A 20,450-nucleotide genomic window follows, 5' to 3' on the forward strand; every position below is an offset into this window, starting at 1 on the left:
AGACACTTTGTCCTTGACACCCTTCCAAACAAGCCATACTTGTTCAGGCTTTTTCTATTTGTACTGCCATGAATGTAAACATTTAACATGCTAACTGCTCTTGTTTTATTTAGCTATTTATTTTTTAATACATTTATGAACTTATGTATACATTTGCTGCGATATCCACTCCTGGGAAGACTGCGGCACCTGAATGCTCCAGACCAACAAAGTGGCTTTTGTGGAGGTGCTCACACTTTCTGACGATTGACTATCAAGTGTATTTGATTAGGAACATCTGGCTGCTCTTAATTCCTGTGGGAGTAGTAATAGATGTACTTAGTTTTTCATAGGACTCTGTGCTGTCCTTTCATTTTTAATAATAATAATAATAATAATAATAATAATAATAATAATAATAATAATAATAATAATAATAATGGGCACAAGTGCGAAACAAGCAACATCAGGCTGACCCTGTCAGTTTGCGCCCTCTCCCAAATCAGGGACAAACGTAGTTCTGTTTTTCATTAGATTATTGTTCTGAAATCAGCCATATTTTTGTTAGTCTCAACTGCGGGGTCGAATATTTCGAGATTTACTCGTCAAATCATCAAAAGACTTGTCAAGTCCCTTGCTCCACCCTCGCCAAACAGCAACGCCCATTCGTTCACAAGAGTTTATACAACATTGTTTGGAAACGCTTTGGGTGAGGATATCCTGCAGACTGCAGCGCTCGGCTTGTGAAAACCATTACGTTTAATTTACAGCCTTTCCTGCGCCTTTTACAGGTGACCATGCATCGATACGCGTAAGTGGACTTTGTTTGGCACTGTGTACTTAACTTTATTTGCATTCCTGCGACATTTTGTCTGTCTAGTTAACCACTTGTACTTTTGGGCGATGTTGTGTGCGCCTAAAAACATCGTCAGAAAAACATTAACTGAGAGGCTTTTGAGTGCCACTTTGTCCTCAGACTTAGAAACACTGAAGTTTTACATTAAAGTAAATTAAAGTACACGTTATACCTAGATGCAGATGAAGATTGTAAATAAAAATTATGTAAAATTGTTCTATGATATAAGAGAGCCTCGTTTAAACCCTGTGTAGAGTTGAGTTTTAGCAGTTACATAACATGTTAGCGATAATAATTACATAATTATAGCTTCCCCAGTGTGGATTCTTAACAATAACAATATTTCTGAATGTACTGCTGTATTGTGAAATGCAATAGCAGGACATTTTTTACCAAGGTGAACAATCTAGATATTGCCTTAATTGGTCTATAGTCACTAATTGTCCTTCATGCCAGAGGAGTCTTGTCCTAATATATTTTTTAATATCTTACAGGTCAGTGGGTATACTGGAAGCTGCTTTGTTGGTTTTGCTGGCAGGCTGTCAACAATGTGTCTTAGCATCCAGCGACACATTGGCTCCAGAGGTCTTGCAGAACAACGGCACCCTGTATGCAGTCTGCAAGGTGAGACCCAGCACCTCTCTCCCGGAGGACCTGCCCAAAGTGTACGGCCATGTGTTGTTCAAGCAGGATCATCCTCAGGAGAAAGTCAAGGTCCTTCTCCGGTTTAGTGGCTTCCCCAGAGACGGCAGTCCGGAGCCCAGAGCGGTGCACATCCATCAGTATGGAGACCTGAGCCGGGGATGTGACTCCACCGGTGGCCACTACAATCCATATGGTGTAAATCACCCTAACCACCCTGGAGACTTTGGAAACTTTGAGCCCCAGCAAGGGAAGATTAATACAATGCTAGAATCTGATGCAACACTGTTTGGAAGCCTGTCTGTGTTTGGGAGAGCAGTGGTGATTCATGAAAAGATAGACGACTTAGGGCGTGGTGGAGACGCTGGGAGCCTGCTGCATGGAAACGCAGGCCGAAGGCTCGCATGCTGTATTATTGGGGTTTCGTCCCCCAATCTCTGGAATATGAACTTTAAGCAGTACTCCAGGCGGCTGAGGAGGAATTAACCTACAGTAGTGTGTGAGTGATATAGTGATATACTCTACTTCTAGTTTGATACCAAGAAAAAAATAACGAGGTGGTTAAACCCACATCCTGCCAAAATGCATAGTAGCTTCTTAGAAGTATTAGAAACATGCTTTAATAATTGTTTGAGAGTTTTCTTACTACAAATTAGCATAATTATGGTGTTCAATATTAGTAATGGTACAGTTGGTTGGTTGGAGTATCAACAAACCAAATATATGATTGGACAGCTTTCCTTTCGCTCCATCATCAGATTCACCTCTCAGCTTATCCTGGTACTTAAGTTGTGACCAAAGTTATTGAAATAAATTTCAGTACCATCAGCCTCAGCTGTGCTGTCTTTGTAGCTCGAAGTTAGTTAGTTGTAGCTGTGGTCTTGTGTAAAAATAAATAAATACAGAATACATAAAAATGCATACAAATACAATGGTTTTTCAAGTCAAAAACAAAAAGTAATTTACACAAATTTTCTAATAAAAAAATAAGATCAAGATGTCAGTGTGTTATATTTCAGGAGGAGCTTCGAGAAATGACTTGTAATTATCAAATGTCTGTCAATAAATTAAGTCAGATAAAAGAAACAACCGAGACTGTCTTTATTTACTCAGTAACATGCTGTCATATAGCATTTAACACATATTTGAATGAATAAAAGGAATGAAATCTTTATTTCCAACATATAAGTAACAAATGTTAATAAATATTAAAAAATGGGTATGAAATAAAGAAAGCCATTATATTAAATAAACTCCACAGACTGATCTCCCATAAAATACTGACCATTTCCTGTTCGAAAAGGAGTAGAAGGAAGCAAATGCTTTCCAATTATTATTTTTTTGCACAGTATAACCATCATATCACCTCACAGTGTTCAACCCAAATATCCACGCAGAGTTTAATATTTAATACTCTGCTTCCATATACTGCTTTATAAGTGGGTTTTTTTCCATGTATAATTTCTTAAAACTTTATATTTGTGCACATTTTCAAAACCCTTCTCCATATTATTCCACAAATCCACTGCACAGGTTAATTTGAACAAGCTCTTCTTTGTTGTTCACCCTTTTTTTTTTTTTAGCTCTCCTCTCAGATCATAACCCCATTTTTTATTATACTTTATGATAACATATTGCTTGTTCTGTACATTATCTGACCATTTCGTAATATTTGATGTGATAAAAAAGCACCACTAGAACATGTAGTCTCTGAATGTTAACCATTTGAGTTAGCTTTTACATTGTTGACATATCACATCATCATACAGTCTCATGAACTCAGTGTTGTCATATGCGGCTTTGCTGATTATATGCTGCGAATGTTAAGTAAAGCAGAAGGTCGGTTTGTGCTTGGATCACGTGGGGCACATCGTATTTAGAACAAGCACACAGTGCTTCCTGTCATCTTTGTCAAATTGCTTTTATCCTCGTGATGACTGAATTAAATCATGCCAGGGCTGAATTCCTGACAGTAATGAGCCAGTTCATGACCTAACAAAGGTCATTTAAAAGATCATCATTAACTCCTTTTTATTATGTGATTTAATAAGCAAAAGAATTCATACGCCTAAAGCAGACAACTCTGTAAATGTTACCTTCAAAAGCAGAAAGAAACCTTTAAGTATAACACATACAGCACCGATGCATGCATCTTTTTTGCTACTTATTTAATAAGGAGAAATCACTGTTTTGCCACATCAGATATGCATGTGTGTGAGTGAATGAATGAACCACGTTTTAAAACTCTCAGAGAAACTCTCACAGGAGTGAATATTATTACTCCTGTGAGTACGGTTTGGGGGGGATGACAAATCACAGGTGTCCAGTTACTTTTGGTCACATTGACATCAGTTCAAAAGGTGGTGCAGAACTCGGACAATGGACCGAGTGAAAGCAGAGAAACATTAGAGCATCTGAAGAGTATCGTTAATACTTTTCAGTTTGGTAGGAGTCACTGTTGATTCATTCACACTCATCTGAAATCTAATATGCAGTTTTTCCAAAGATTAGTTTATCAGTCTTTTTTAATTTTTGAATTATTTAAAAAATAATTAAAGAGCTTTGTGGATTTTGTAAATACTTTAATTAGTTTTGTTTTTTTTCCTAATGCTGTGCGACATCACAACTCCTCCTGACTACTGCAAACATCCGCGGTAGTCAGGACGTCCTCCTGCTGCTCTTCGGAGGCTGTAGTAGACACAGTAGTAGAGGATGTAACGTGACTATTTCTCTCTATTACATTACACTCTGTTTCAACACTTTCCCCCCCTACAGTGCATTCATCTGACTCCTCCTCTCCTCCAGCTGTTGGGACTGAGTTCTCTGAGAGTTGCTGTGAGTGGCCGGGGTCTGAGGGATCAGGTCTGTTCAAGTATTTCACATCAGCACTGGAGTCACTCAGACCCTCTTCTGTTGCAAAACTGGTAAAAACTGCGGTGCTTCGTGATTGGTCACTTTCCTGGCACTCCTCACTCGCTGGCATTTCTGTTTGAGGCCTTGAGGACTCTTGCTCGTCCAACTGTGGTGAGCAGTTTTGGTTCGAGGCCTCGACACAAGATGATGGCGTTGGTGCGTCATCTTGAAAATCTGACGCAGCTGGTGTTACACGGTCTTCTGGAGAGCTCTCGTGCTCAGCTGGTTTGTTTGACCTCTTGTCACCTTTAAGAACAAATCAGAAAAATAACATTCAAGAAATGCAGCTCCTATTTTAACTGCTGTTGACCAATAGAGGAATAATTCCACTGAATAATCACCGTTCTGTCCCGGAGAATCAGATGGATCGGTCGAATCCACTAGCTGCGTGTTCAGGATGATGGCGTCTCTTCCCCCTGTTATCACAAAACAGTCAAAGTAAGCTTTCAGAAAAGTGGTTTACATAAACAGCAACTTAAAGGTTGGATTAGATAGCGATAAGAAGTGTTGGTAGATATGAGAAGAAGATTAAGTTGAGAGTTTATGACGTAGATGACATCGTTTTTGGAGAAACATACTTCCGCATATTCCCAGAGACACATTATAAGTCAGGCCTCCAAGTTGCAAGAAGCAAAAGGGCAGAAAAAGGAAGAGGAATTATTGTAAAAACAGTATTCTTAGCACAGGTTAGAGTGATATGCACATGTCTCAGTATATTGAGACAATTATAATAACCTGGAAGGCTCCATAAGCCGGACATCTCCAGTGTTTTTAGTTTCTTCTCCAGCTCGGCTACTCGATTTCCAAGAATCCTAATGGGGGAAAAAAGGATATTGCAGTCAACCCATCATTGCATCAAGAAGTGAATTGGCTAAAAATCTACAGCCGGGGTGTCAAATAAAAGGCCTAGGGGCAGAATCAGCCTGGCAAAGATTTTGTCTGGAGCTGTGGAAAATGTGAAGGAGGGCATACATTATGGACTATCAACTTCATTTTCATAAATTTTGCAGGCTTTACTAATAGCAAAGACTCCTCCAAGGCCATTTATACTAAGAACAAAACAAAAAGTTTTCTGTGACTTAACAAAAACGTTCTGCAGGACAGTCTGGGCAACAGCACGCCAGAGCTTTTTCTGTAATTTTACACATTTATTTCTTACAATTTAAGTCCAACAACTCATGCTGACAGATTTCTTTCATTTATTTATAATGCAGTTTGACACCTGTGATCTATGGAGCACATAATAAGAGTGCGAGTGAAGTCTGAATTTTAGTACTTGTTGATTTGGCGCTGGTGCTGAATCACCATGTTTTTCTCGTGGATGGTTTCCAGCAGAGCTGTGGCGAGAGATTTGAGGTCTGAGATGGACTGAGGAGTCACCGGCAAACTGCAGCCGTTTTCTTCAGACAGCAGCAATTCCTTCACTGCAAGCACGTCACGAGCCACGGTTAAAAGAAACAGCAGTCATCATTTCCCATGAGACACTGAATAAAACTGAACTCACACATTTAAAGGGTAATATGTGCATAATTGAAAGTGTAGATGTTTGAACTAGCATGATTCCTCTGACCTTGTTTAGCAGAAAGCACCCCAGTCAGAGCACTGCTGTTGGGCTTTCCACTGATTTTAGAGGTCTTCCTACACTCCAGGGCACTCTGACATCAGCAGGAAACAGTTTGGAGAAAAGAAAGAGTTAAAAAATAAAAGATAACATACAATAAATATATATGAAATTACAGAAAAAAAAAAACTGCAACTACCTTGTACTTCAGCAGATTTGTCTTGAGCAAGTTGACCTCTTCTTGAAGTTGATTAAGTCGCTCATGCAAATACCTGAAATGTCGGAAACCACAAATGCTGTTCAGTTTAACCTGTTTCAACAGTAGAGAAGAATTTCAACTGCAACTCAGTAAATTTTTATCTAAATTCTGTATATATAGATCAGGCACAGCATTATGACCCCATTTGTCCCTAGACTCTCATTATTTGTCCAGCACAACCCACAGATGCTTGATTGGATTGAGATCTGGGGAATATGGAGACCAAGTCAACACTTTAAACTTGTTGTTGTGATCCTCAAACCTCAAACCATTCCTGAACTATTTTTGCTTTTGTGTCAGGGTGCATCATCCTGGTGAAAGAGGCCAGAGCCTGAACTATCCTTATGCTTGCGTATTTTTCCTGCTTCCAACACATCAACTCTGTGGACAAAATGTTCACTTGCTTCCTAATGTCCCACTCACTAACAGGTACCACGATGAAGAGAGGATTAGTCTTGTTCATTTGATCTGTCAGTGGTCATAATGTTATGTCTGATCAGTGTATGTAACTATATATTGCAAGACAGCACGTGTACATGAATAGACTTTTGAAAATCACTGCTTCAACATGCCAGCCAATCACAGAGGTACTCCTTAAAATTATCTTTTTAAAAGAGCAACAAACCTGTTCTCCATGCAGAGCGCGTCGATGTCTAAGATGCGAACATCATCATTCCCTACTATGTGGTTCATCTCCACATTGAGACGATGAGCCTTCTGTTGAAACACGTCCCGCTCTGCTCGAACATCCTGCAGCTCATCTGTGAGCGACTTCACGCTGTTCTCCAGCACCTCGTTCTGCACCCAAACAAGATTCAAGATGTAGAACAATTTTATCTAGCAATACAAGTCTCTTCTTGTCAAATATATTTCATCTTCTCATTAAAAGTGGAGCTCTAACTAATGCAAGGACCTCCTTGAAACTCCAAATTTTATTATTATTTCCTGAAATTAATCCATTGTTGAGGGATTTGACGTACTCAAAAAACTAATTAAACTTTGAACAACCAGCAGAATTGCTTAAAGTTGACGACAGTTTCGCTTGTGGCTATGCATAAAAGGTTTACTAGCACCCCGTTCCTGCATTTTTGTGTTCTCTTTTCCCCATTTACAGCTGTTGTACACTAAATAATGCAGATCCTTCAGAATCAAACTGGCTTTTTATTTGGTCAGTCTAATCAAAATGCTAAATAATGTGAATTTTGATATTTTGTCAGCTATTTCATCTATAACTCAGACGAACACCATCGGATCTCCCACAAGCTTTACATTATTGCTAAGCGAAGAGGTCTGCAAGCAAATATTCGGTTATAATCCTAGCGCCACCTTCTGGCAACAGGAAATCTGATCTAAGGGACAGATTTAATCCAATTTGGATGAAATGTACATGTTGTGCTTGACATATATTTACATCTATCTAAAGTATAATTACTGGTTGTTCTGCAATGTCACATAGCAGACAGAAAGGGATATGCAACCTCGCTGCACAGCATCTAATAAGTGTCACAGCTTAAAGAAATCTAATTGCCACCAGTGTTAGCAGCTTTAATATTCACCTACATTTAAAGAAAACTGCTAATCGGTTCCATTTTTTTCCTGCACAGCACTTTTATTTCTCATGTGATATTTTAAACTATCATACTTTTTTAATCATATTCATCTGACACTGATACTGAAATGGTGACCTTGTGACAGCTAACAAAGGGTGAAAACACTGGGTTAGATTTTGCTGAAATGGAAATAGGGTTCATGTGATTGCTTTTAAAATAAATAAAAAAATACTTACAAATAAAATATAAATAAATATAAACTTTCTTTTTCTAATGCAAGAACCAATTAGAACTACTAACTAAATGTATATCATAAAAAAAGTGAACCATTATTTGAATATCAGCTGAATAGTCAAAATCAAGCAGGGGGCTCTCACCTGCTCTCTCGCCCTTTCTAACTGTTTGACCAGATCTTCTCGCTCATGCGCGGGAAAGTGTCGGGCGCCGACCTCTTCGTCTCCCAGCCTCTGTTTGGTGATGGTCATCCGCAGAAGCTGTGGTAGCACAAAGTAAGAAAAGTCTCAACTAAGCTGCAATTATACACCTTTGGTGTGTTTGTACAGTACAATTTGAAACCTGTCCTTAAAATAAACAACACTCATCCACTTGATCGTTACTTAGACTGACAAATAAATGTACAAAGGTATGTTGGAAATGTATTTATGAATAATGAGAGGCAAATATACATTAGAAACATACCTTGTTATCACCTTGAGCTTCCAGTAGTCGCTGTTTCAGCTCCTTCACCTCCTCGGACAGATGAGAGTTTCGCTCTCTGGAGTCTGTCAGTAGCTGGGCTAAATTCACCTGATGATAAAGTAAATACAGAGACATGTTAGCCCCATGTGTGGAGTTGGTTTGTGAATATATATATATAAGTCTTCCAGGTACAGCGCCCACCAGATAATGTACTTGAAAAAAATTAGCTTCTATCATTCCAATTTGAAACATTAGGTTCAAACAAGCAAACGTAAAATTCTTAAAAAGTTTGTGCTTAAATGTTTCCCAAATCTTCTTCTTCTTCTGTGTAATCTTTGAGAGAAAACAGGTTAAATTCTTTTAAGGTTTTATTTTCTTGTTCTTCTTGTTTTTTCAGTTTTTATTGTTGATCTTAAGCACACTGAGTTTGAATGTAAAGAAATGCACCATAAAAATAAAATTGTCATTACATTTTTTTTTTTTTTAAATCTGTGATTCATTAAGTGGTGACTTTGTTACTGTGTCATTAACCAACAGTTTTATATCAGAGAGCAACTTGTGAGAACATTGTGTGTGTCATGCTATGACACATTATGATAAGCAGTACACACCCATGCTACAGCACTGTTTGGGCTGTTCATGCTGTTGACTGAAATGAAAATGATACCATCCCTTTAGAAGGTGCTGTACTGTAGGCGCATAAACACTAAAACTGGGTGATTTGAGCTTGTTGCTAAGTGGTTTCTAGGTAATGCGATAAATATATAATACAAAACTCAACTTTTGTTGATATAAATCAGACGTTACCATCGTAAAAATAAAATGATACAATGACTTTATAAAGTTTGAGGAACATAGCTAAAAATGGATCATTTTAGGATGTTGGCACTTCATGCTAGGAAGCATGATGAGATCTTAACATCCAATACAGATAAGGACCTTCAGATACGGATAAGAAGTTTGTGGACAAACAGACAGACAAAGATCTGATATATTATTCTAAGATAAAGCTGCTGTAATTGTTAAACAAAGAGTGCCGTAGAGATGTTAGTAGTTAGGAGTAAATAGCAGTAAAGCTTTAAGCATCCCATCCAAAGAGATCTCCAACTTGTGACCACATTACTGACTTTGCTGAAAGTCTCCAGCGTCACTGTGAAATGCAAGTGTATCAAAGTACAGTTAAGACAGTTCTGCGTGCAGTGATTAGCATTTTTAAATCTCTTACTTGATTCCTTTTCTCTGGAGGCAGAGAAGGATCTCCATCCTGTCAGTGACACAAAGACAAAGGAAGTTGTCATTAGATGCCACAAAGTTTAATAGCAGTAGTTTTTATCCTCCGCTCTGATGCATCTTTTAAAACTGCGTCAGATCAGCTTACAATGAGCTCTCTGTACTTCTTCTTGAGTCCCTGGTGTCGCTCACGGAGCTGGTTGGCCATCAGTTTGTACTGATCCCTCTCCTGCTGACAGGTGTCCAGCTCTTTAGAAAGAATCAGAAGAGCTTCTTTCTTACTCTCCAACTTCCGCTTACAAACCAGGAACTGCAGAGAAAGAAAGGTTTTGAGGAAAAACAAAAGGTTCTGGCATGTAGTCGATATAACGTTATTTGATTATTTGAGGGCTAAAGAGTTCTCTAGTCATCATTAAAGATCAAATGCACTGTGAAATATGTAAAAGAAAAAACAACCCACATATATACTACTATAGTGGCACGAAAACTGTTTTTGATGGTAAAAAAATAGCAACGGTTTGCGTTGCAGCTCCTTGTTATTTTAACTGCTTGCCCATCTGATGTATTGGTTAAACATTTTCAAATGCAGACGAGCATCTCTGAATGCACAATACATGAGATCTTGAAGCAGATGGACTACAGCCACAAAAGACCACACAGGGTGCTACTCCTGTCAACTATGAACAGGAAACCGAGGCTACAATGCCCTCTGACCCTTTGTGAAAACTAGTTTCTTGAGCAGGGGTTCACTGTACTCAAATGGCCTCCACATTCACCGGATTTAAGTCAAATAGAGAGAGATGGTGGGACAGGAGCTTTACATCATGGATGTGTGATGCTAGCATGTAAATATGGACCAAAATGTTTCCAGTACTCTGTCGAATTAATGTCATGAAGAATTAAGGCACTTCTGAAAGGAAAAGGGGTTCAACCCAGTGCAGGGTGTATCTAATAAAGTGGCTAATGAGTGTATGTCTGCAAAGTATTGCACAACCAAAGCTGTGGACAAAAACAGTAGCATGAAGCATAAACTGGGATAAAACTACTCCAGTAGCTTAAATGCAAAGCAGTTCAACACTGACTGCACTCAAGTGAAATACTCGAGCAAACGCGTTTATATGCAGCCATCTGAACGTGTTTCTTCATTAAAGCTGCAACTTGCAGTGTGGTGCAAGTCAGTAACTTTACAAGGCAACAGCAGGCACAAGGAAACTCAAATCTTCTTCCTCATACATGAGCAGTCCTTGCAAGTAAGAGAAACCACAGCAGCTGAGATTTAATCCCGTGAGCTCGGATTAATTTGGACACAAGTGTTTCAGTGGATCCGAACAAGCGATAGCAGACAGAACTAAAACACAGTGAAACGATCATGTACGCCACAGTATTTTAGCCGGACAGGACACCTGTCCCACAATTAATGTGCGTCAGTGAAGGTTTTTTACGCTCTTTCCTCATTCTCGTCCTTTCTGCGTCTTCGCAGTCTCACCTCACTGACCAGCCCCTGCCAGTCACTTTCGCTCCTCCTGGACGGATCCATCGCGTCCTGCGGCGGAACAAATGTTACCAAAGCACAGTGAGTTTCAAAGAAGCATCACCCCTCTGCATCTGCAGAAATCAGAGCCAAAACCGATTAAAGCGATCGAGAAACACGATTTGCATCACTTCCGTCCGTCTCGACGTCAGAAAAGCGTCACGTCGCATTTACAGAACCTCGTAAAACAGAGAGAGACTAAAACAAAATAACCAAAACGGAACGAGGTGCCTAACAGCTGAGCTGTTGTGTGTGTTTATTATAGTAATCACCCCTAAACAAGTAAGATAGCGTGGCAAATAATGTATTAGGCCAGGGGTGGGCAATTCCAGGCCCCGAGGGCCGGTGTCCCTGCAGGTTTTAGATGTGTCCTTGAACCAACACAGCTGATTTAAATGGCTAAATTAGCTCCTCAACATGTCCTGAAGTTCTCCAGAGGCCTGGTAACGAACTAATCATGTGATTCAGGTGTGTTGACCCAAGGCGAGATCTAAAACCTGCAGGACCCTCGGGGCCCGGAATTGCCCACCCCTGTATTAGGCAATAAATGTCCCTCTATTTATAAAATAGTCAATACGAATTGGGGTAAAAATACTTGTTTCTCTGTTTTGTTTGTTTGTTTGTTTTATAGCTTAACTAGTGCCAAATCATGAAAATAAGATGGTTTAACTTTATTAAAACGAAGGCAGGCATTAACAATGTCAGCATACAGCTGATCTCTATATTTTATTTCAAAATATGACATTTTATCAGATGTCGTCAAGATTTTAGTATTATTGTTGTTGTTGTTGATGATGGTAATGATTATGATGGTGATGATGCTGTAAGACTAAAACTAACTGCACTGTTGAACTGAATAAATATGCAATAGCCATTTGTGCTTCCTGTGTCCTAAAATTCTACCATAGAGGTCAAATCAACAGTATTTTTGAGCCTGATGTGATTTACCTTGGAAAACCTTTAAATTACTTTTTCTTTTTCTTTGTCAAATGTGACTAAACCTTAAACCTTTTTATACTAGTGCTATTGTTGTTATATGGTTGTTAGGTGTGAGTTTTCCCCTTTTTTTGGCTTGAAGTTGTATTTATGACGCTCTTGTGCACAAACCCTGAGATTGGTCAGTGAATAATCATTTATACAGTTGATAGCATGCTTTAGACAAGTGGAGAGCAATTTAAGTCAGAGTTATAAGAGGAACCTCAGTCATATCAATGCACTTTGAGTTATAACAATAGCAGATTATAATGATGCTCTCTATGATCACCTTACTTTTTCTGTAATGGTCTAAATCACTACTACTAGGGAAAACTGTCCCACACTATCACAATACTTTGTCCATCTTCTTGTTTCCTAAAATCAACAAAATATGAGATTCTGTCTTTGTCCTTATGCTAATCAAAAAACACGTACAGTACATTCAGTTTTAGACATGCTGTCTGCAACACTTTATCTTTACTTTAATGGTTTCATGTTTACATCAGCAAAACATGATGGAAAAACAATTTAATACAACAGGTGTGGTTAAATGTTCTTTAATGCATTTCCACAAACTGTTCTTACATGGGATTCAAGATCTGAAAAACATGATTATTTTTCAGCATTACTTTTTAATGACGTGGGAAAAAATATGTATACATCACTGTTGGTAGTGCATTAGGAATGATTAAAGGACAAACTTGTTATCAAAGCTATCAAAACACATTGATTATACTAGTTGGCATTTTGTCATTTTTATCTAACTGTCAATTTTCAAAAATCAGGCTCTAATATTGTTTAATGTGTGAAAAAAAATCTTTACAATATATGACAAATATCAAACATTCTGTAAAGAAAAGGGCACGCTAGTTTTTTGACTGAATGAAAAGGCCTCCTACAAAGGCTTTAAAGGTACATAGTAGCACACAATAGACATTATGGTTATTATTCCATATTAACACTTAGTATCATACATTTTGCATAGGAATCAAAAGTAAATTATGTATGTTATGTTGCTATTAAATAGGCACTCAGTAGCATAGCCATAAAGTAGTTTGATATAAATCTAGTGGAGTTAGGTTTAAGCTAGTAATATTCTATTTTCAAGCCGAGGGGAGATTAGATCTAATCTCCCCTCAACATACCCCAACGTACCGGCAGCAAGCCGACATCATTCCGAGGGAGACTGGGGACATTGTTCAGCATCTCCATTGCCGAAGATGCTGCATTGAGCTGCGGCAGCAAGGTGGTTGGTGCCTGTCGTGGTGGTAATCCCCAAACCAAATGGTGTACACCAGAGGTGAAGGGAGCCACCAGGATGAAGAAGGAGTCCTATTGGGCTTGGTTAGCCTGTGGGACTTCGGAGGCAGCTGACAGGTACCGACAGGCCAAGCGGAATGCGGCTCGGGCAGTGGCTAAAGCAAAAACTCGGGTGTGGGAGAGGTTCGGAGAGGCCATGGAAAAAGACTTTTGGACTGCCTCAAAGAGATTCTGGAAAACCATCAGGCGTCTCAGGAGGGGAAAGCGGTGTTCTACCTGCACTGTGTATAGTGCTGGCGGAGCGCTGCTGACTTCGACTGAGAAAATTGTCGGGTGGTGAAAGGAATACTTCGAGGAACTCCTTAATCCCACTGACACGTCTTCCGAGGAGTGGTGGTGGTGGTCCCCATCTTTAAGAAGGGGGACCGGAGGGTGTGATCACACTCCTCAGCCCCCCTGGGAAAGTCTATGCCAGGGTGCTGGAAAGGAGGAACAATGCGGTTTTCACCCTGGTCGCAGAACACTAGACCAGCTCTTCATCCTCTCAAGGATACTTGAGGGCGCATGGGAGTTTGCCCAACTAATCTACATGTGTTTTGTGGACTTGGAGAACCATTCAATCGTGTCCCTCGGGGTGTCCTGTGGGAGGTGCTGCAGGAGTATGGGGTGTCTGGCCCATTGCTACGGGCAATTCAATCCCTATACAACCGTTGCAAGAGCTTGGTTCGCATTGCCGGCAATAAGTCGGACTCGTTCCCGGTGGGTAATGGGCTCTGCCAGGGCTGCCCTTTGTCACCGGTTCTGTTCATAATTTTTATGGACAGGATTTCTAGGCGCAGCCAAGTGGCGGAGGGCTTTCACTTTGGTGGCCTCAGAATCTCATCTCTGCTTTTTGCGGATGATGTGGTTCTGTTGGCTTCATCGGATGATGGCCTCCAGCTCGCACTGGAACGGTTTGCAGCCGAGTGTGATACAGCGGGAATGAGAATCAGCAACTCCAAATCCTCGGCCATGGTTCTCAGCCGGAAAAGGGTGGAGTGCCCTGTCCGGTCGGGGATGAGTTCCTGCCCCAAGTGGAGGAGTTCAAGTATCTCGGGGTCTTGTTTGCGAGTGATGGGAGAAGGGAGCCGGAGATTGACAGACGGATTGGTGCTGCGTGATGCGGACACTGCACCAGTCCGTCATGGTGAAGAGGGAGCTGAGTGTAAAAGCAAAGCTCTCAATTTACCGGTTGATCTACGTCCCTACCCTCACCTATGGCCACAAGCTGTTGGTAGTAACTGAAAGAACGAGATCACGGATACAAGCGGCAGGAATGAGCTTCCTCCGAAGGGTGGCTGGCATCTCCCTTAGAGATAGGGTGAGAAGTTCAGCCATCCGGGAGGGACTCAGAGTAGAGCTGCTGCTCCTCCACATCGAAAGGAGCCAGCAGAGGTGGTTCGGGCATCTGACAAGGATGCCTCCTGGGCGTCTCCTGGGTGAGGTGTTCCGTGCATGTCCCACCGGGAGGAGGCCCCGGGGCAGACCCAGGACACGCTGGAGAGATTATATCTCTTGGCTGGCCTGGGAACGCCTTGGTGTTCCCCCGGATAAGCTGGAGGAGGTGGCTGGGGAGAGGGAGGTCTGGGCTTCTCTGCTTAGGCTGCTGCCTCCGCGACCCGGCCCCGGATAAAGCGGATGAAGATGGATGGATGGATATTCTGTTTTCAGGTAAGGAAGAAAACTGTGCATCATGCACTTTTATCTTTGCAGTCATAACACTTACTGCAATGAAATGGCTTCAAAATTTTCGATGGCTTCTCAGAGAAAGTGTCCATTTTCTTACTTGCCATGACTTTCTGACTAACATTCAGCATTTTACTTCCAAGCGTAAACCCTCAAAAATGCACACTTTTTTCAAATACCAAAATTTTGAGGACTACATGTCACAGTTTTTGTAATTTTTTGAAACTACAAAAACCGTGACATCTGTGCAATACCAATGTCGATAACGGTGGTCATTTTTTCCTTCAGACATGGCAGATTAAACAGAGTATGCAACACCATACAACATGATTTGCTTTTGCCAGTGTTAATTTTGACGTGACATACAAAGTTTGTTTTGCTTGCACAACTACACCATCAGCTGTAGGGTGTAAATGGTCACGCTTCTCACTAACTTCCTGTGTGGGGCAGGAGGGTAATAGTCTGTGATATCTTTGGCTATTGTGGACAGTGTCTGGCTTGTTGGCTTGACAGAATTATGATAAAAGCCAAGCCTTTTTAAGGATGTATTGGTATTGCCATAACATTTTCTTAATGCATTTGCATTGTCATATTATATTTCTGTCAGCCTTTAGTTACTTTGGTCTAACATTAACCTTGCCTTCATAATTTTCTGAATCCATATCACATTATTTGCAGAAAACTTGATTAAATTTAGTTTCAAACCAAGAACGATAAATCTAGTTGCATAAGTACAATACACAGCATTTGACACTTCTTTGACAGCATACACTCATTATGAAGCGACTAACCAACATGCAGCACTTAACAAATTTATTTGACCACCACCATGAGGTTCATCCCACAGCTGTCCTAAATTATCAGTACTGGTAATTGCCAAGTCATTTTTAAATGTTTCTGCAATGTTAATCCGCCAGCATTAACAATGGTCTCATAATTTTTTTAAGCACTGTATATTTTGATCAGTACTGCTTTTGTAGTTATTATAAGCTTAAATCTACAAATATATGCTCAAAGACCATCGATTTCCCCTTGAAGCTGGAGGAGAAAATAAAACTCCTTCGGTCAGTGGTCACCACAGTAAATGACCGGGGTGACTGCACGTAAATGTCCTTGAACTTGTGAAATGTTTTTGTCTCTGCATCCCAGAGGTAGATCTGTGTGAAAGAGTAATCGCTGCCAAGAGCAAGATAGTGCCTGTCTGCGAAGGTGAACGGCTGGAGGATCATCGCCCCTCGAGAGGGAAGAGGCAGCACGTCAATGAACTGCTTGTTGGTCCACTTGAGGACTTTGGAGTCACCGATGTAGCAAGCCATGGCCAGATACAAGTCACCCTCCACCCGGAAAGCTTTGACAGCAACTACATCATCAATGTTTGTGATTTCACTATGAAGTATAAACTTTAAGGTACTCCTGTTCCACAGGTAGATGATTGGTGACTGAGAGCGACTGGCTAAGATCAGGTAGGACTTCCCGTCCACCTCAACATACTCAGCATCTGTATCACGAAACCATTCATGGAGAAACTGGTAGGAGTAAAAACCAGTTTCATTGCGTTCTGGTTGGTCAGTCCACTTGTAGAGAGTAGACATGCCTGCCTTGGAGCTGTCCACAATCACAAAGTACCAGTGACCTTCCATCTGAAAGACTTCAATATCATTTGGCTTCGAGATGTTGAACACCTCAATAGTTTGAAAGTTGATGAATTTGTTTTGTTGACCATCAAACTTGTAAATGTGGGAACCCCCAAAGAGCTGGGTGACTATTATTAGGACATGGTCTTCAATTAGAACCGACTTGCATCCAACAACAGACTTCCCTGTGAAGAAAAGTTGGTCATTAATAATACAACACAGAAAATGAAAGTATTAGTTGAAAATTAACGCACTCTGAAGGATCTGTGAATTCTATGACTTCTATGATGACAGTATTAAAATCATTATGGTCAAGCATGAAAAGACCAAAGTTCAGACCAAGACATGACCAATGACAAAGTTGGATTTTTGTTTCTTTCAGCTGTTGATGAATGTAATCGACTTTAGGGATTCTGGCCTCACTTTTTTATACAACTAGTGTTTAGTTATCAGCTAACTTTAGCATATATCAGGCGTCGTTGTCAGGTGAGTTGGAAGATGAACCTAAGCATCCTAGGGTTGCTGGGAGATGATGTTTGATCAGACATTTCCTGTCTTACTGCAATAAAATGTTCAGTGAGGATCAGTGGGGTGCACGGTTAAAAGCTTCACACAGAGTTGGTGGAAGAACTGTATCTGATTACCCACATGCAACAGAGACTACAGCTGCTGGGGGAAATTACTTTTATATACCAAAAAAGTGTTTTGCACAAAAATATTCTTTCAATGTTCTTCTGTAAATTTGGGTATTTTAAATATATGACAACTGTCTCAAATTGTCAGATCAAGTCTCAGCTGGCCATTTGATTATCTACTGTTACTTCATTTTTCAGACCTGGAGGATGTCAGTTAGTCAATATCCATCTATCCATCCATGGATGGTCGGAGAAGGTCGGAGTACCCGGAGAGAACCCACATAGATATGGGGAGAACATGCAAACTCTCCACATAAAGGTCCCAACCAGATGGGGGATTGGAACCCTTGCTGTGAAGCACCAGTGCTAACCACCACGCTGCTCAATTTATGAATACAAAATACATAAAACCCTGCGAATGCCAGCAGAGGATTTGGATGTGCAGTTAAAATGTATACAGGACCATTCATTGATCTATTTTGGTCTTTTCATGAAATCTACTGACACTGAAAAAAATAACATTACCAGCTTTATGGATGTTATCAAACCTGTTATATTATCAAATTTTCTGAAGTTCAGTTCAATGTGATCCCACTCCATGACTATGCAGCTGTTGGAGTTTGGGGCGGCCATCGCTACAAAGATGTCGTCTTTGAAGGAGAAGATGTCCGCTGACATGGACTGAATGGGGATGGACTGATGACGCACAAAGTCTGTGAGATGCGGACAAAAACAGAAACTGCTGGTTTGCTGATTAAGTGAAAACTTACATACAGCTTCAGTTACATTTCAGTGCTTTGAGAAGCCTCATTCATGTACTCAGGGCTATTAAATTTGGCTTTCACCTTAGTAATATTTTATTTTTGAGATTGTATGTTTTTTAACAGTCATTTGCAGTGACCATAAGGTTTTGCACAAAATATTTCAGCAACTGCTGCATGGATTGTTGTGAGATTTGGAACAGGAATTTGGTCTCAGTTTTATTCTTATATCTGCAAATATAAACATATTGTGTGTGTTTTTTGTGTGTGTGTGTTTTCAGGAGGAAACATGTTAGCAAACCTAGAATCTGTTTCTTTTTGAGAGCAAATGATTAATTATTCAACATTTTTATTGATTTTAGAATGACAGAAATGCCTTTCATCACGCCCTTGTTATTTCACCTGTGGAAATACATTCGCCCGGTGGAATAGGAAGGTCATTGAGCCGCTTGCTCTTCATGTCACTGGGGCCTGCGCAGAAGACATCTGATACTGTGGCATTTGTGTTTTTTAGCCATGTCATCAGCCACTTGTTCTCACAGCCACACTGGAAAGAGTTGCCTCGCAGATCTCTGATGCATCACAGAGGGAATGATCAACAACAAAGGATTAAGACAAGAGAAAAAAATGACTGGAAAACAAAATAGATAGATAGATAGATAGATAGATAGATAGATAGATAGATAGATAGATAGATAGATAGATAGATAGATAGATAGATAGATAGATAGATAGATAGATAGATAGATAGATAGATAGATAGATAGACAGACCATACCTCGGAGGATTTAACGCTGAACACTGCCAAGTACAGTCTGAGTCAGCTTCAGTTAGAAAAACACACACACACTCTCTCTCTTAAACACACCCACATACACACTGCTGGCACAACAACTGCTTACTCACATTTCCAGCAAGGAATCCAAGTCAAAAAAGAGATCCCTCGGCAGAAACCTTATCTTGTTATTTGCAAGGGAGCTAAACCAGAAACACAAAGAATGAGAAGGAAAAAAAAACACAATTCTGTTTTGGGTTTTTTTTTCACTTTAACTGTGAAATGTTGCCGTTGCAGCTGTCATGATTAGGAGAGAAGATGGCAGCAAAACTTACAGATAAGTCAACCCTCGTAGACCACGAAAGGCATTTTTGGTGATGGTTTCTATCTTGTTCCCTTCAATGAACCTGTTCCATGAATAGTAACAGAACAGATTTATCAATGACGAGAGACAGATAAATATATTTTGTCATGTCTGAAAAGCACATGTGCACTGTTTATTATTTTTGATTTTCTGCTCCACTGGTGAGGGCATTGGGTAGTGGGATAAGTTTAAAAGTTGTTGGTGACTGAGATTTTTTTAGATTATGAAAGAATTTGTTTAATAATACTCACAAATATTCTAGATGAGGCAGACCAGAGAAAGCATCATCTTTGATTGCGGTCAAAGAATTTGCATTAAGAAGCCTGTAAAGGTAAAAACAAAAAAACAAAAAAACAACAACAACAACAACAAAAAGCTTTACAGCTTAAAATATTAAAACTTTCCTTTAAAAAAACAACTTTTACTTGTTTGGTTTCCAGTATAAAGCAACCAAAACAACTTAACCAATAATAAATTCGTGTGCCTTATTTGTTTGGGTGAGACTGCTCTAAGACGTCAATAATCACCAAGTAATCAGTGGGTACTTACAGCAGCTGAAGAGAAGGCATAAGTGAAAACATCCCCTCTGTAATTTCCGCAATTGATCCATTAACCATGCTCCTGTTGAGTGAAACACATTAGGGACATGTTAACAGTCTGTACCAGACACGTCAGGCACGAAATCCCACTACAGGCAGTCAATTATTCTTCTGAATGCGGTATTCATATTATCTTGTGACTCACTGACGGATTTTAATAACCCTCTTCATAGCCAAAGAAATGTACTTACAGGGAGTTGATCTCTTTCGGTATAGTGTGGGGGATCTGTGAAGTGCCGACGCAGATGATGGTCTCCTTTGTGCAGGAGCATCCTGAAGGGCATTTGAAATTCTTTTTCGATTCAGCTGCAACATAAATGCACAGGAGCGCGAATCCGGCCAGCCACTGCTTAGCAAGTGTCATGATGCTTCGTAGACATTAAAAACAGCGACTGAACGCGAGGTCTGAGCGTGTCGTTTGTGTATCCGCTGGGCTACATCAGAATGCAGCACTACAGTGGAAAGCCCTGACACAGGCTGATACGGCTGCAGCTGCGTCCTG

At 40.2% G+C, this 20,450-nt stretch overlaps 3 protein-coding genes across 4 annotated transcripts; 1 reads left to right on the top strand and 2 right to left on the bottom strand.

Annotated features, from left to right (window-relative positions):
- Positions 1–609: 609 nt before the first annotated feature.
- LOC102785571 (extracellular superoxide dismutase [Cu-Zn]-like) lies at positions 610–2,566 on the top strand. Its single transcript, XM_006787151.3, has 2 exons — positions 610–790; positions 1,330–2,566. Exons 1-2 carry the CDS (start codon positions 777–779, stop codon positions 1,961–1,963), a joined length of 648 nt encoding a protein of 215 aa, XP_006787214.1. The 5' UTR covers positions 610–776; the 3' UTR covers positions 1,964–2,566.
- A 3-nt stretch (positions 2,567–2,569) lies between these two features.
- LOC102786337 (coiled-coil domain-containing protein 149-like) lies at positions 2,570–11,356 on the bottom strand. 2 transcript variants are annotated; one of them, XM_006787154.3, is made up of 13 exons: positions 11,176–11,356; positions 9,838–9,999; positions 9,685–9,723; positions 8,460–8,567; positions 8,138–8,254; positions 6,836–7,008; positions 6,151–6,223; positions 5,961–6,045; positions 5,667–5,814; positions 5,126–5,202; positions 4,969–5,004; positions 4,732–4,806; positions 2,570–4,636 (listed from the first exon to the last, which is right to left on the bottom strand). In XM_006787154.3, exons 1-13 carry the CDS (start codon positions 11,224–11,226, stop codon positions 4,098–4,100), a joined length of 1,683 nt encoding a protein of 560 aa, XP_006787217.2. In that variant the 5' UTR covers positions 11,227–11,356; the 3' UTR covers positions 2,570–4,097. The 2 variants fall into 2 exon arrangements, with proteins under 2 accessions (XP_006787217.2, XP_087697878.1); XM_087841752.1 differs by lacking the exon at positions 4,969–5,004.
- A 1,387-nt stretch (positions 11,357–12,743) lies between these two features.
- Positions 12,744–20,450, bottom strand: LOC102786644 (leucine-rich repeat LGI family member 2-like). The gene is made up of 8 exons (XM_006787155.2): positions 20,140–20,450; positions 19,899–19,970; positions 19,601–19,672; positions 19,321–19,392; positions 19,117–19,188; positions 18,613–18,782; positions 17,998–18,162; positions 12,744–16,999 (listed from the first exon to the last, which is right to left on the bottom strand). Exons 1-8 carry the CDS (start codon positions 20,310–20,312, stop codon positions 16,164–16,166), a joined length of 1,632 nt encoding a protein of 543 aa, XP_006787218.2. The 5' UTR covers positions 20,313–20,450; the 3' UTR covers positions 12,744–16,163.

This window comes from Neolamprologus brichardi, chromosome 6 (genome assembly GCF_056152115.1).
Source record: "Neolamprologus brichardi isolate AB-2024 chromosome 6, ASM5615211v1, whole genome shotgun sequence".
Classification (NCBI taxonomy): Eukaryota; Metazoa; Chordata; class Actinopteri; order Cichliformes; family Cichlidae; genus Neolamprologus; species Neolamprologus brichardi.